The 17,478-nt window shown below is 37.4% G+C and overlaps 1 protein-coding gene and 1 long non-coding RNA gene across 3 annotated transcripts; one reads left to right on the top strand and one right to left on the bottom strand.

Moving 5' to 3' along the window:
* On the bottom strand, positions 1-2,406 carry LOC18782604. 2 transcript variants are annotated; one of them, XR_002270815.1, is made up of 3 exons: positions 2,104-2,406; positions 1,566-1,895; positions 1-325 (listed from the first exon to the last, which is right to left on the bottom strand). It is a non-coding gene; the product is annotated as an uncharacterized LOC18782604 (long non-coding RNA). The 2 variants fall into 2 exon arrangements; XR_002270814.1 differs by having other exon boundaries at positions 1-450.
* On the top strand, positions 9,884-12,083 carry LOC18782999 (probable acyl-activating enzyme 12, peroxisomal). The gene is made up of 2 exons (XM_020560958.1): positions 9,884-10,215; positions 10,338-12,083. Exons 1-2 carry the CDS (start codon positions 10,003-10,005, stop codon positions 11,847-11,849), a joined length of 1,725 nt encoding a protein of 574 aa, XP_020416547.1. The 5' UTR covers positions 9,884-10,002; the 3' UTR covers positions 11,850-12,083.

A 17,478-nucleotide genomic window follows, 5' to 3' on the forward strand; every position in this document is an offset into this window, starting at 1 on the left:
ATACTATGTCATAGAAATCAACTTAGTTGCAAGGTATGAACAGTTGTTATACTGTTCATACCACTTACTGGAAGTTAACAACTACATCATTTTATTTACATAATCGATACAATAAAAGTGTACAACTCCATACCACTCAAAATCAATTACATCATTTCATTTGCATAATTAATTGATCTTTCATCACTCCACATACCATAAACATTGAATCGGAGCGGCTCCCACACATACTGCTCATTATCATTGTGCTTGTGGTAACAATGACCTTATCTCCAAACATATGAGCCTTTAGAAAACTGCTGTGACATATATGTACCCAAATGACCTGCAATGAGACTTCGCCAACTCAGAAACTTTCAACCCATGAATTCCTTGCTCTAGCAGTACTCTAAACAATTCACCCTTCAAAGTACTAGGATGTAAACCGTACTTCACCATAAGGCTCATTTCCTAGATAACAGAAGATTCAATTTGAAAAACCAAATTTCACATTTATAGATAGGTTTATACAACAACAGATAAAGCTTATTAATTGTAGAACATAAATAAAACCACCATAAGAAAGTAAATAAAGGCTCCTGCGCATGTGTAGTCATTAAAGCAAATAATTCCAGAGACAAGCGGAGACAAATAAACATATGCTCAACAGTTGTTATTCAGGAATGCACGATAATGCCAACAAACAAAAGTGAAGAAACTATTTCCTTTAACATTCAATCACTACATGTTATATGTAAAACCTAAAATTTCTGATTTAGGTCCTTAAGTACGGAAAATGAGTCTATCCAACTGGGGCTCTGCCTCAAGGTATAAACAGATTATTAGGGGTAATGACAGATCTGTTATGTGAATGGAAAAACCTTTACCGATTCCACCAAATTGACAGCCTCCTATATATTTCCACACCAAATTTTGATTACCCATTGAAGTCTCAATTTTTCATTTGTTGGACTAAAATGGTGGAACCACCTACGAAGCCATGAGATTGATTGGACAAAGCTACAACCCAATTGGAATATGGGAATGTATTGGACAAATGAACCCCTCCCATTCACATAACAGATGGCAAAGCTCTACTTGCCAAATTGATGCACGGTTTGCAATCAACTCTTCTATGCTTGAAGTTTCTGGCTTGTTTTTTACTGTGACCCAGAACCTAACTAACCCATTACCCATAGTATACAGACAATTTTTCCACTTTTCAAAGCCAAGGTCGTCCTTTTGGAATTTGGATAGCACTTAACTTGCAAAATACAGATGTGTTGATAATCAAATCTCATAACATCTCTGCAAGAACAACCTATGACTTCAATCTATGCAATGAGAGCGTAGACGAAAAAGAATGGTAAGAGTAATGAGAGACCATTAGGCAGTATTAGCTAGCACAAAATAATTATTCCAAGCTTTTAGAGGTCGTATAATCATGAATAAGAAAACAGACCTCATAAATATGAAAAAGCAAATGCAATAATAGATAGAGCATATGACATCTTTCACGAACGATGTCCTATATTTGTAAAAGAACTTAACAAAATCTGGCCTCCAACAGTTTGAAATTCACATACCTTGAACAGTTTCTTGACAATCTTTGGAGAAGAATCCCAAGGTTGCATACAGAATGGCTGCTTCATCTTTATAGAATTTAGAGGAAACTTGGCCAGCAAATCTAAAATCCCAAAAATTCCTTATCCACAGCTGAAAATACAATACATGTAGACACATACATATTACAACATTTCATTTTAGCTTCCACAAGACTGGGCCTCATTTACGGTATGTTACGACCGTCGAAGTTCTGGTCGTTCATGCCTTCGGGCATCTCTCATGGCGTTCTCATTGCTGAAGGTGACGAAGCCGAAGCCCCTGGACCTCCCAGTCTCACGGTCGTTGATGATCTAGAAACACAAAAAGAAACCAAATCAAATCAGAGTCGTCCGTCAAAACGAAAACGTCAGAGTATAATCAAACAAATACACAATAATAAACAAAAAATGAAAAGGAATCTATCGATCTTCAATCTTTGGGAAAGAAAGATCAAGTAACATAGAGAAACAGAAGATCAAGTAGTAAAGGTCGAACGACCCTGCGATTCGATGATCTCACCGAATGGAGAAAGGCCTTCTCCAGTGCATCATTGTTGGTGGCCCAGGCAAGCCCTCCAACGAAGCTTAGAATGAAGAGATTGAACAAAAACTGAGGTGGAAGAACAATGATGAGATTGAAGTGGAAGAACAAAAACTGAAAATTGGGGTTGAAGATAAAGATGAGAGACTGGAGGTCGTGTAATGAGTTCTAATCTGGTGTTGATTAGAATTCCAATTTTATGTTAAAAAGGTAATAAAGGTATTTCATCTTAATAATTAAATTAAAAAATATACAGCTGTCGATTTTTGGGTTTATTTTGGGTGTGTTTATATACATTAAATAGTATAGGGTATTTTTATAGTTTTATGTCTAGGAATAGGTATTTAACTAATTTTGTATTATTTATTAGTGTTTGGTTAGGTTAATGGAATCAGGAATTGTGAATTGGATGGAATTACACAAACCCACTATCAACCACACACGAGTCCACAAAAAGTTGGAGAAAGTGCATGAAACTTACTTGTTTGGGTCAACGAAGAAGGGGAAAAAAACGAAAAAGAGAAAAAGGAAAAGGCTTCCATTCATCTAATCTAATTAATTAATGGAAACCACTCAAACGTAATTGACTGGTCTGGCTGCTCTTTGAACTGTATTGTTGTGGTGTTAATAAGAGCCACCTTGATCTTTCAAATGTCAAGTCATTTTGAAGTTCTAAATTAAAACAAGAATAAAAGATGGTCGTAGACTGCTAGCGAATATCTCGTTCTGGGATTTATTTATTTATTTATTTATTTTTAATATAAGCGATAGTCTAATTTCAAATGTAGATTCCATCCATAATATTTCTCCAAATTTCAAATGTGCCTTCTTGGTTTTACAATTGGCACAACCATTCCATTATCAATTGTAAAAATTTCAGTCTAATTTGTCACAAAAAGTATCCTTCGTCGACAAGTTTCGGCTGTTTGCATCAATGCATGTATGACTCTAGGCAACATGCAAATTAAAATCCACATGCCATTGGAATGACTTTGGTCGCTTGGCTGCCACCCAGTGCGTAGCCTTGTAGGGACACACAAGGGAAAAGGTTGTGTATCATCGAATGAAAGAACATTTGTTCAAATGGAGAAGCAGTTAGAAAAAAGTTGGTGGAAAATTCTCATAATAACATAAGAAAGATTTCTTGGAAATTGCAGCCTCAAAACTTTATTTGGAAAGTTGAGTACAAGTTTTTTCTTGGAGAGTTCACTATAGGATATTCTTCTTGTAGAATTCAGTAAAGTTGTTTTGGTGATTAGTCTATTTTCAAGTAGAATTCTAACTTCAATATCATACATCTTTTCTTTTGGATAAATACCCATTATTGTATGCATCCGAATGTAGTCAAGATGATAACAATAAATTTCTAAATTCGAATGTGGAAATTGTTCTTCTTTATTTCTTTTTCTTTCCCTCATGTTCTTCGGTCAAACTAAAAAGCATATTAATATATCGGTCATAACTTTTAGCATGTGAGTTGATTTAGGCTCCGTTTGGTTAATGAGAAATGAGACTTGGGAATGGAAAATCAATTGAATTCCCATGTTTGGTAAGTTCAGGCCTAGGAAATCGTTTCCTAGCCCATGAGAAAGTAGGGGGAAAGTGAAGTCATCCTCTCAACTTGGGTTTTATTTTCCCTCCTCATGGGAAAGTTTGGGAAAATGAGCCAATATTAAATAAACATTTTTCATGACAATTTTGTCCTCATTGACAATTTAGAGTTACAATAATTCATTAAATGCATTCTCTTTTTTTTTTTTCATAAGAGAAACGATAAAGGGCCCACATCACAACACACTCCCCATTTTTCCTCCCTTCCCTCTTCCTTTTTTTTTTCCTTTTTTTTTTCTTTTCTTTCTTTCCTCCTCCCCTCCCCTAAACCCTCTTTCTCCTCTTGCCCGCACTCTCCTCTCTCCCTCAGTGTACAATAAACAACCACCATTTTTTTTCCCCAGAAAAACAACCACCACTTTTCTTGAGCGGGCAGAGTGATTGCGTGTCTCTAAATCCAATTCGGGATTATTGTCATTATTGGTATTATTAGGGGTAAACAACACCATCCCTTCAAACAGCTTATCCATCTCATCTTCCTTTATATGATTTGGCCGCCCCTAAACCCAAAACTAAAATCTTCCAAATCCAATAAACTGCCAAATTATGAATCAATCAAAATCTGACAAAGGAAAATACGGAATTGCTTGCTCTAGTCTTACTCCCAATTTCAAAGCTCAAAGCTTGCCTCTTTGATTTTTGATTGGTGTGGCTGGTTGGTTACTAGTACTAGTGCATTGCACAAGAAGATATTCTGAGAATGATGAGGCATATAGCTTTTAAGGGTGGTTGTGAGCATACACCTTTGATTAATGTGGTGCAAAAATGCTCCCATATAAATATAAAGTAAAATCCTGTAATTGTAATCTATTAAAATCATATGTAAAATCCTAAGTCAATAAAATCATAAGTAAAATCATGTAGTTGCAATCTATTAAAATCATATAATTACAAATCCGGTTGAAATCCATTACATTAAAATCATGTAATTACAATTTGTTAAAATCTCAATTGAATTACATCCCCTTAAGTTAATTCTAAGTAATGAACAATTAATAATAGTTAGTATGTTGAACACAACCAAGCTTCACCGTTCTTTTCATTAGAGCATCTATAATCATGCTCCCTACTTTGTAGTTAAAATTTAGCTAAAAACACACAAGTTATTATAAGAGCTCTCTATAAAATTTTAACTCCAATCACACTCTCTAGTTATTTATTTATTTATTTTTTTTCCAAACGACGAGAGTTTTATTAAAGACGAATAGCAAGGTTTACATCACTAGCTAAAATATCAAAGATCCAGTCAGGCTACACTTGGTCCCAAACGTGGTTACCACCTACTCTAGACACAAAGGCCGCAACCTCATAAATGCTATAACTCTTTTTTAATTGGTCAATCTCTATAATAATAAAAATTAAAAAATTAATTAGCATTAATTAAAGGTTTAAAATACTCATAAAATAAAGCAACATTAAATTCTTGGGAGCCACTAGAAGTCCTTTCTCTCTCCTCATATTTAGGAACTCTTAAAGGTCTCCCTATTTTAGGAAGTGGTTAGAGAGCATGGTTGGAATTATATTTTTCCAATTCCTCCCTAAAATTTGTCTAAAAAAGTGGTTTAGGGAGGAGGACATGAGAATTCTAATCTCCAAGCTTTAAAAATTCAGAGACTTTTTTAGGTTGATGATTGACGAGTGTGGGATAATGCGATATTTCATTTGTTTATCAAATTAACTGGTTTGTCTCAAACCTACAAGTGATAAAACACTTAAAGCCCGAAAAGCTTCGGACTCGTTTAGGACTGCTTCTCTAGGAAGTAATTCTGCTTATAATTGTTTCTAGCTAAAGTACTTTTGTTGTAAAGATGTTGAAAGTTTCCTTGAGAAATCAAAGTGCTTCCTAAAAAAGCATTTGGGAGTGCTTATTGAAGAAGCACATGACATGTGCTTCTCCAAAAAAAAGTTTCTATGACTAAGAAGCATTTCTAAACTTTTCTGCCAAATAATATTAGAAGCACTTTTGATTGCTAGAAACCACATTTAGCACACCTGAAAAAATAGAAACACTTGAGAATGGGTGGTGTAGATCCATATTGTATTGTCTCATCACTCATAGAGTCATAGGTATGCAAGTGTTGTTTTTTTCCCCCCTAATGTAATGTCTTGTGCTATTTGTTTACTTTCTTTACCCGCCCGGGAATTTAAAAAGGAGGGAAAGAAAATGGTAAGGAAAAAAAGGAAAAACAAAACATATGATGAGGAAGGCCCACTAGGATATTATTATGCAATAAATCAATAATGAGAGGGGTATTTTGTGTTTGTTTTGGTGAATGGGGGACTCGATTGTGAAATAAATTTGATGGGATTACACAAACTCCAACATATAACACACACACACACGTGTGTCACGAAAAGTTGGAGAAAGGCCGCAAGAGCAAATTTGGCATGGCAGTCAATAACCAAAAGACTACACAAACTCGTAACACATGATCACAACAAACACTATTTGGCTCTCTTTTTCAGCCCTTTGACTAAGTTTTTTGTTTTTTTTCAAATACACAACATCGAGAATCAAAAGCGCTAATTCCTAAATTCATTAAGACCACTCGAAATCAAATATTCATATTGAAATCTCAACTTTTAGCTATGTATCGAAATTCAAAGTATATATGGTTGATATCATGTTTGCATATTTAATATTATGGGAAGGATTGTTTGATAGTTTTTCCAACTTTTCTATTTGATGTAAGATAATTTGATTTGTTAGTGACTTTGTGGGAAACGATTCTTTAATTGGTGATTGAATATTAATGTTTTTTATATCATACACAGATCGGTCATCGGAGTAGCGAAGGAGCTTATTTTTATTCTGAACATATCGGTATTCAACTTGATCAAATTGAAACGTTAAAATTTTTAGGAATTTGATTTATGATTACTTTTGCATATTAGTTGATGATGAATTTTAATGTTAAAAATTGCTTTATAGCATCAATTCATTGTTTTTTTTATTATATATATATATATAGTATTTTCATGTTAGATTATATAAGAGTCCCAATTTAAGTTTCTAACAGGTCCCATAAATCTCAAAGGTTGCCCCAAATAAGAGCCATCATCGTTAGAGTCATTCAAAGCAGTACCATTCAATTTATAAATATAAATTATTACCAAAGAATGCTAGCAACTTTCCCCTACCTAAACTCCACTAATCTTACAATTAAAGTTTTAATACTCTTCACTCATGGCCAGAGGTTCGAAATCCTAACACACTCAATAAATATTTGTGCAAAATCCTATTCCCTAATCGCTTATTGCCTTTTGCCCGTAAAAAAAAAAAAATTGCACCGGTAACTGTAAGTTGTTCCCTTTGTTTTGAATTCATTTATTTATTTTCTTTCTTTCGAATCTAATGAAAGCGAAACATGTAACCAGTTAGAATGGATCTATCGATTCCAACAAAGAGAAAAAGAAAGAGTGGTTCTATCGATCTCCATTTTTGAGGTGATATGACACCATATGTAAGATCAATACAGTTATGCATGCATGATGAGTACAAATTACAATTGGTGTGCTTTCAAAGTAGTCATAGGTTCAAGTCCTCGAAGTATCCATGTGTGTGAGTTTTTTTCATCTCTTTCATAATTTTGGCAACAAAAAAAAAAAGCGTTTGCAAACTATTACTAGTAATCTTCATCAATTTCTCAAACATGTCAATGAATCATGAAGGACTATAGGCTGTTTGATACCTCTTGCAAATTAAACTCCAAGCATGCCATTAGTGTCACATCCCGGGATCGGCTCCGCCGTAGCACGATATTGTCCGCTTTGGGCTCCCCTCTCTGCCCTCACGGTTTTGTTTTTGGGAACTCACGAGCAACTTCCCAGTAGGTCACCCATCCTGGGATTGCTCTAGCCCCCAACTCGCTTAACTTCGGAGTTCCTACGACTCCGAAGCCAGTGAGCTCCCAAAAGGCCTCGTGCTAGATGGATGCGGGTGTGCACATATAAGGCACATCACCTCCTCTCCGTTGGTTGATGTGGGATCTTACAATCCACCCCCCTCAAGGGCCCGACGTCCTCGTCGGCACACTCGCACCACACGGCAGAGTGGCTCTGATACCAAATTGTCACATCCCGGGATCGGCTCCGCCGTAGCACGATATTGTCCGCTTTGGGCTCCCCTCTCTGCCCTCACGGTTTTGTTTCTGGGAACTCACGAGCAACTTCTCAGTAGGTCACCCATCCTGGGATTGCTCTAGCCCCCAACTCGCTTAACTTCGGAGTTCCTACGACTCCGAAGCCAGTGAGCTCCCAAAAGGCCTCGTGCTAGATGGATGCGGGTGTGCACATATAAGGCACATCACCTCCTCTCCGTTGGTTGATGTGGGATCTTACAATTAGAAAGTTAGATACTTACAGAAAAAAAACAAGAACCTAGCTACCCAGTCTTTCTTCTGTATCATCACAACTTAGAAAGAACATTAATTGTTCAAAGCTGTTTCCCTCCATCAAAGTTCTTGGAAAATTCTCATAAACTTAAACACAACTTCTTGGAAATTCCATCTTAAACTTTCTTAGGAAAGTTCAACAAAAAGAAAAAAAAGAAGATATTCTTGGAGTCACTCTAAGATTTTCTAGGAGAATTCCATAAAACTTCTTTTGGTGGAAAAAAAGATGTTTACTTTCAAGTAGACTTATAATCAAATATCATATCATGCTACCTTACACTAAATAAGTAATTAATCATTATTTTATGCATATATCTACCAGTACTTAGAATAAATGAAGAAGCATGTAGCTAACACATTCAGAACCACCTTCAAATTTTTCTGTCAAATGCTTTTAAAAATGTTTTTAATTTTTCTATAAGCAAGCAGTCCCAAACAAACCTTAAATTTTATGCAAGACGTCCTTCTCATGTGAGAGACTCGTTTTTCTCTCTTCATCTCGTATTCTTACAAAAAAAAAAAAACGCATAATCATGTTCTTCAGCCGGCAAATGAAAAACGACATAAAAATTCCTGGCGTCTGAGTTGATTTTACCAACTAATTTCCACAAGACTTTTCTTGGCGTAAATGTTCTACACGACTTTGATTCAAGGGTCAATTCCATTTTTGCAAGTTGAATAGGAGAGACCTTGGGAAAATACAACGTTAGTTAACAAATCTCAGGTCACACATGAAAATATATACTTTGAGTAAAATATTATCTCTTCGCAGCAGGCAGGCAAGTAAAATATTATTTCCCTGTTTTACGATATTTAAACAAAATTCATGGCTAAAGTCAGTAAGCAGAGAGCTGCTAGTGGTTTAATTTTTATATATTTGCTGTTGACGTAATTTTATTTTTTTATTTAAACGACGTTGTTGACATTAAATTTGTTTTTAAAAATATTTTACAAGAAACTCGATCACCCACAACAAATAAGAGAATAGGTTGTTACGTGTGAAAAAGAACTTATATATATATATATTGTTTTTTTTAATTAGGACTATATTTCTCAATGCCATTTGGTGTTTAGTACGAGTGGTCCTTTGAAATGTGAGGCTTGACATGCAACGAAAGAAACATGACCTTAGGGGGCAGGGATGTTACTCGTACTATGATCTTAGGTGCTGGGTAAATATTTATTTCATACATGCTTCTACATTGTTTTAGTGCTTAGATACTTGAACCAAATAACTTTTTAGTTTAGCGATATTTTTTTTTCTTAATGTTAGAAGAGGTTTAAAATTCGAATACCCCTCTCACATAAAAAGAAAATCGACGATTTAAATATACAGAGCACTAAATTTTACTATTTAATAGCCCTAAACATCTTAGAGAAACTGTACACTTTTAACCAAACTAATAATAATTCGCACACGAAATTTTCAAATGATGGTATAGTCTAAAGATTCTCGCCCACGCAACAACAGTTTGTTTCTAGTGATGCACATTTTGAGTGAAAAGGATTCCGGTGGTGTGGAGAAGTCAAGCAGCCCATGGAGGGTCATGGGTGGTGTGAAAACCCATCGGAAAATTTTCTTTTTTGTCTTTTTTAAAGGTCAATAGTTTTCTTGCATTCAAAATTGTAATATCTTAGCAATTTCCACACAAGCATCGCGCAGCATCCACCATAATTTTCCATTCCCACCACCACCCACCCAAATGACGTGGACCCTCGGAGCCTGACAATGCACTATAAATTGCTCCTTCCATTCACTCAGAGTCTCTCACGTCTTTCGCACAACCAAATTATCCACCACTTCTCTCTCTCTCTCTCCCCCTCTCTCTGAGATAAAATTATCCACACTTAGAGAAGAAGAAGCTTACGCAAAATGGCCCTTGAATCAATGAACATGCTTCCCAAATGTGAGGCTAACTATACAGCTCTCACCCCTACAACTTTTCTGAAGAGAGCTGCTGCCTTTTATGCTAACCGTACCTCAGTCATCTATGAAGGCACTCGCTTCACATGGGGCCAAACCTACGATCGTTGCTGCCGTCTCGCTTCCTCCCTTCTTTCTCTTAACATCGTCAAGCACGATGTTGTAAGTGTTTTTCCTTTTTCTCTTTTCCGAGTTGATGTTACCGTATTTAACAAATTTGGTGACTCTACAATTATTGTTTATTAACTCCCGAATATGAAATTAATTTGTTCTGCTTATTTCAGGTATCAGTGTTGGCTCCTAATGTTCCAGCAATGTATGAAATGCATTTCGCAGTGCCCATGGCCGGGGCTGTGCTTAACACCGTTAACACCCGCCTCGATGCCAAAAACATAGCCTCCATTCTCCGCCACTCGGGGGCCAAAGTCTTCTTCGTTGACTACCAGTTCGTCCCCCTGGCCCGCGAGGCCCTCAGGATCTTCATGTCCGGTGCTTCTCATGAGCCATCCATGCCTTTGGTCATCGTGATCGACGACATCGACTCCCCCACAGGCATTCGGCTCGGTGAGTTGGAATACGAGCAGCTCATCAAAAAGGGCAACCCCCGTTTTGTCTCTGTGGAGGTCGCCGACGAGTGGGACCCGGTGGCCTTGAACTACACCTCCGGAACGACGTCAGAACCCAAAGGCGTTGTGTACAGCCACAGAGGTGCTTACTTGAGCACCCTCAGCCTGGTCCTTGGTTGGGAAATGGGGAGTGAGCCCGTGTATTTATGGACACTTCCCATGTTCCATTGCAACGGCTGGACCTTCACATGGGGTGTTGCCGCACGTGGTGGCACCAATGTCTGCCTCCGCAACACCACCGCCTACGACATCTACCGCAACATTCACCGCCACAAGGTCACCCACATGTGCTGCGCCCCAATCATTTTCAACATCCTCCTTGAGGCCAAACCGCACGAGCGCCGCGATCTCGCAGTGCCCGTCCAGATCCTTACCGGTGGAGCACCTCCGCCCGCCCCACTGCTTGAGAAAATCGAGCCGCTGGGATTCAAAGTGACCCATGCGTATGGCCTGACCGAGGCAACGGGACCTGCCTTGGTCTGCGAGTGGCAGGCCAAGTGGAACAAGCTGCCTCGGGACGACCAGGCAAAGCTCAAGGCAAGACAAGGCATAAGCATATTGACTCTTGCTGACGTGGACGTGAAGAACAAAGAAACAATGGAGAGTGTCCCCCATGACGGGAAGACCATGGGGGAGATTGTTTTGCGCGGGAGTAGTATCATGAAAGGGTACTACAAGGATAGTAAGGAGACCTTGAAGTCATTCCAGAACGGATGGTTCTGGACAGGAGACGTCGGGGTTGTGCACCCGGACGGCTACCTGGAGATAAAGGACAGGTCGAAAGACGTGATCATATCGGGAGGAGAGAACATTAGCAGTGTGGAAGTGGAGAACATGTTACATGGGCACCCAAAGGTGATGGAGGCAGCAGTAGTTGCAATGCCTCACCCTCGATGGGGCGAAAGTCCATGTGCCTTTGTGGCTCTGAGAAGCAACGCTGAGAGCACCACTGAGTCTGAAATAATCGCTTATTGTCGGAAAAACTTGCCTCACTTTATGGTGCCCAAGAAGGTGGAGTTTCTGCCCCAACTTCCCAGGAACCCAACGGGCAAGGTTCTCAAAAACGAGTTGAGGGATCGGGCAAAGGGCTTCGTCGTGTCGGAAAATTCACAAACCGTCGTGGATTCTGACTACCAAAATCAGCAGATTCTGGCTTTGTCGCGTCTTTGAAAACTTCGTTTTAATTATTAGTTTGAGTGTATTAAGGAACAATATATATTTAAAATAAAATTTGTACAGTGGGTTAAAAAATTGATGTGCTGCAGAGGGCAGAGTGGTTGTCTTCCTGTTTTTTTTTCCTTCCCTTTGAGCTAAGTCTTCTTATTTAATCACAACTTGTTTTATTTCGTCTTAGATTAAGTTAAGACGTCAATTTATATACTTAGTCAACCATTTGCTCTCTAATTTAATTCTTAGTCATTTAGTATCAATCAATGACGTATATGTGGCCTACAGTCTAATTAAAAACAAAATGCGTGTGGATTTAGCCAAAATTACTAGAGTTGACATGTTCTCCACTCTACACCTGAGTTCGAATCTTCTTCTTCGTAATTTAAATTACATTAAAATAGAATATCGTGTATCTATATATAAAATTAACGAAAAATGATTGTGATTATGAAGAGAGAAGAGAAACAAAATACGATTAATGTATTTCCATATGCAAAACTCACTATTATAATCCGTTAATATTTTCGTAAAAAAAGGATGTGTCGTTTTCTAGGGCTTTTCCTAATGTGATGGTATCAAAGTACACAAGTTGAGTTGGGAGAAGGAATTCGTACCAATACAAATAAAATATCTATCCGCATTATACACATGGATGGACCCATTTTTATGTACTTTTTTTTTTGGGTCAATGACCCATCTATTATTCATTGCAATGAGATTGCTGTCTGTGGTTCATAAAATAAAGAAATTAAATTTTTACGAAAAACAATTCGATAAAGGCTTCAAATAATATTGCAAGGTGGGAAAGGAGCAAAAGGAAAGCAATAATTTGGCAAAAGGCAAGACAAATGACTGGGCGAAAGAAGCAGCAGAATGATGAGCATCCACGATCCATCCCATTCCATCCCATCCCACTAACACTGAGCGCATGAGAATGTGAAGTGGTTGTGAGCCGATAATCGATATTTGTTAACAAATATCTATCCCTTTCATTAAACAAACAGAGAAAATCAAGGTTGCATCTGCTTGTAAAACCCCTTTAACTAACTTTCTGGAAACTTCTCAATTAAAAAAAAAAATTAGAATGGGCAAAGATTTGACTAACGTGGAGTGGCAAGTGTAGTTTATTCATAGGGTTTTGATCCTCTCATAATTTTTCATAATTTTGTAGGAGAAATTATACAAATCACTTGGTCCCGCTAAAAACTAAAAAATATTGCCGCACTCATCTCCCAAATTAAAAAAATAAAAATAAAACATGCCATCATTTTCAAATCCATCAAAACTCCATCTTGTTGTAAAATAACTGGGATATGTGCGAATATTGAGCTGCATGTAAAGTAGATGAGACACAGTATTTAACGAGGTTCGGCTATGCGTACGTTCCCGGAGAGCAGCAGTAGTAACTTTTCCACTATATAAAATAATAGGGCTACAACTTTAGTGTTTACAATATGTATGGCTCACTCAATTTTCTCTCTTGGAGAATTTCTCTCTTGCTCTCTTTCCTCTCAACTCACTCACCCTCTTTCTTCCTTCTCTTCCTCTTCTCTAAGCTCACACTTCTCTTGATGGAGGTATCTATTTATAGGCCTAAGACATTGGTGGTTCACCTCACAATATAATTGGTAGACAACATCATTAATATTCTTCAATCAATTGGGTAGTGGTTTGGTTTGGTGGGTGTGAGTTGGCTATGTGGGCTTCACCTATTATTATTTACAACACTCCCCCTTGGAGACCACAAATGACATGTCGGTTGCATCATTAAAGATTTGCTTGGAGAAAACCTAATGAGGTAGAAAACTGATGGAATGAAGAAGATTACAGTAATCAGTGCAGCATAGTTCTGGATGCTCCCCCTGATGAATATCTCCCCCTGATATCTTCATGATTATCTTTTTGGAGCGAAAATCTTTTGGAGTGAGTGGAGGATGTAGCCATCAACTATTCATATAGTTGAGTGAGTAAATATATTTCTAGTGAACTATCTCTATGTAAATCATAGAAATTTCCAGAGTCCGCGTTTTCAACAAAATCAGGGCTATTTGTAAGTTTACTCGAAAAGAATATGCCCGTATATGGTGTTATGCGGATATAGCACCAAGTGTGCCTTGCATCATCCCAAAATGATGGTGATGGAGTTGAACTCTATCTGGAATATACAATGTCCGGTCTAATATACGTCCGGAAAATTATTTAAGTGCCCAACGGATAATCCACACAAAAATGCTTCAATACTTTCTTAGCAAAAATCTCATTGGCATAACGCTCGATTTTCAGGTCGAGACAAATATTACATGAATTCTGCAGAAGCTTTAATATGTTGCAAACACATTATAATAAATGTACTCACTGAGGTAATTTATGCATATTAATATTGAGTACAGATTTTGTGCTTCAAGCATATGTCCTTTAGGGACTTGCTTTATGCAATGTCAATCCTCTCAACGGATTTTGTTTAAAAGGGATTAAACTTTATGACACATTATATAGCTTTAACCCAGCTATTTATACATCTTTAGGAAATCGCTTCTGGCGATATGCTCCGTGCATTTAATAACCCTTAAAGATAATATGTTGGTCTCCGTAATTGTGCAGTAAGGGGGCACAATTGAATCTGTAAATATGGAAAAAACCCAACATTCCTTGTTTCTGCCAGAAACACTGTGTCATACAAAGTAGGTATATTTTCTTTTATTCCGAACACCCAAGTATAAGTTTTAGTATTAACATCTTTTGGGGTTCGTACTGTGGGTTTGTTCTTTCACGTTCATTCTCATCTATAATGGAATTACCTCATTCCATTTTGGCCAATGATATTGTCGACATTTAATAATTGAACGTGGTTCCAATTAACACAGCCCATTGATGATTTGAGTAGCTACTCTAAAACCAAAAATTGTCATTCATCAATTCATGATCTCACCATTCTCATTTGCATGCGCATGCATCAATTATAAGCATTTCTTTGCTTTTGGGTACCCAAGCCACTTCATGGGGCTTTTATTATGTGAGAATGTGGATTATAACCTCCAATGGAGCGTTATTTTACAGTAGGGCGTGGATAATCTCTATTTAGGGAGTTAGAACATTTAGAACCCATATATCTGTCATGCTGCAGGCATGCCACAGATTAATACATACATGTCAATTAATTTCTGGGACTTTAACCCATACAATTTGCTACGCATTAGGCGTGCACAATATCAATATTGACATGTCAAAGGATTGTCCTTTTGGGACTTCAATCCACATCATTTGTTACGCAACAGGCGTGCATCATATTGATCACTGCTATACCCATATTCTGTTCTTATGGGACTTTAATCTGTGCAGTGTATTATCAATGTATCCAACTTACAATCTGTAAAATTTGGGTTAATAATTTATGGATACATACAAGCCATTCTTTTGGAACGGACTTATCTCCCTATTTGATTACCTTTCAAGATAAAATATCAAATAAGTATATAAGCATAAAACAACACAAGTATTGCTTACATCCTTAGGTGGGAGAAACTTTTCTCAAGTATCATTCAAGCTCGTATCGGCCCAGTAAATATAATGTAGCGCTTGATGATCTAGTTATATCCTGCAAGAGCAAAAATCACAACTCTTTTGCCTCTGTCAAAACAAATAACCCTCAGAGTTAGGATCACTTCATGGACTCTTTCTTCAGATGTTCATTCTAAAGAAATAAAGTCTCTTATGAACAGAGAGTTATAAAAAGAGAAAAAATGCAAAAAAAAATGTGATATTGATTGCAAGGTAAGGTAAGCAATCAGGGAAGGAAGCTGGTGGGAGCAGACAATAAGCTCTCATTTCTCCTAGTCTAGAAGGACTTCCGGAGATTAGAGCATAAGATCGCCTTCACAGTTCCCTGATGTAGCGGAAACGTGATCAGGGATAGTCTTGCTTCTTGAATGGATGATCAGAGATAGTCTTGCTTCTCGGGCATATTGAGTGCTCACTGATAAGAAAAACAAGTAGATATCGCATCACTAGTTTTGGAGAAAACTGGATGTCTTCTGCAAATAAAATTTCGTTAGTAACACATTTATACACAAATAAGAGGAATAGGTAGAACCGGTGAATTTTAAATTAACCATAGGAAAATTGCGAGATTCTCGGGGAACTTTTGAAAAAGTAGCTCCGTGAAATCCGCAAAGCAAGATCGGCTTTGACGAAAATAATACTTGGAAACGCCGAAAGTGCCGACAAATATTAATGGAGGCCGCGTGAAGTTTTGGAATCTGGAAAAGAAAAGGAGAATATGGGGATCTGAGATAATATTGGGATCCTGGAAACTGTAGCCATATTTCCTCCTATAGATATTGCCTTTGCAAAACTTGATTGGAGCAACTGCGTTTCAACTCAACTTCCTTCATTTTCTGAAACTTTAGTTTTTCTAAGACTTTCTTCTAAACCTTCTTAAAATGGCTTCCTCTTCTTCCTGCCCAAATTATTTCAATTTAAATGATGCTCCCACAACTACCAATGATGCCAAAATTTGGCGTCCATCCTTTGTATCCCAAAATCGTCATCTCACAGTTAATGATTCTGTGATGATGAATGATGCTACTGCTGTCATAGTAGCTAGGAATTTCATTATTCCAATGGATGAAATGTTGTTGACAGGGAGATCTGAGGAAGAGGCTATTGATGACTCAATGGCTTTTAGCATTCAGAGTGCTGCTTCTGTTTCTAACATGGCTGATCGTTTGCGTGCTAGAGCAAACGAGGTTGAGAGGCTAACAACTGAAAATTCGTCTCTTCAAAGAATGCTTCATGAGTCTCAACAGGAGGTTGAGAAACTTAAAGGAGAGAATAATGCCTTGTTGAAACTGGTGAGTTCGTACTCTGTTGATACACTGAGAAGGCTAGACATGCTGCAGGTCTCCAATGAAAGAATTTTGGGAGACCACGAGAGGCTCATGGCTAAGCTTAAGAGGCGTCGTCCTCTTCCTTCAGAGGCTTCCAGAACATAATGTATTTTTATAGATTTTACAGGGCCTGCACCTTCATTGCAGGTGGAAAAAAATCTATATGTTGTATGCTCTTTGCCTGTTATAATAATTGCGCACATTCTTAAACTTGCACCTGTGGTTTTTACATCTTTTCAAAATGACGGTTTGGAACCTTGTGCCTTATAGGTTCAAATAACCACATCGACTCTCCCAAATTTCATATTTCAACGTATGGGAGCCCAGAACTTTTGGCCTGGGCTAAACACAAACTCAGAATTTATTCTCTCTTTTTCAAATGGACATGAAATATGAATTGAGTAAAAGCTACGATAATATCGCAATATAGTAGTGAAGAGCATTAACTACTATATACCCACAACCTCAAATTCGGGATTTCTCATATATTTGAATCCATGTGCTTCCGGCCCAGATATATCAAAATATGTGGGGAGCCTCAATTCATCATTTGAGGTTTATATTGATATTATCCATTTCACGGTGTATTCTTAACAACAGGAATTCACAAAATATATTTCTTCCTTGAGGTGTCGATTATAACAGAATCGAACTTTATTAAATTCATCATTCTCTTATGCCAAAGAAATATGTGGCGCACCACAATTTGCAATAATACCTCAAGGGTTGTCCATTTAATTGTT

This window comes from Prunus persica, chromosome G3, assembly GCF_000346465.2.
Source record: "Prunus persica cultivar Lovell chromosome G3, Prunus_persica_NCBIv2, whole genome shotgun sequence".
Classification (NCBI taxonomy): domain Eukaryota; kingdom Viridiplantae; phylum Streptophyta; class Magnoliopsida; order Rosales; family Rosaceae; genus Prunus; species Prunus persica.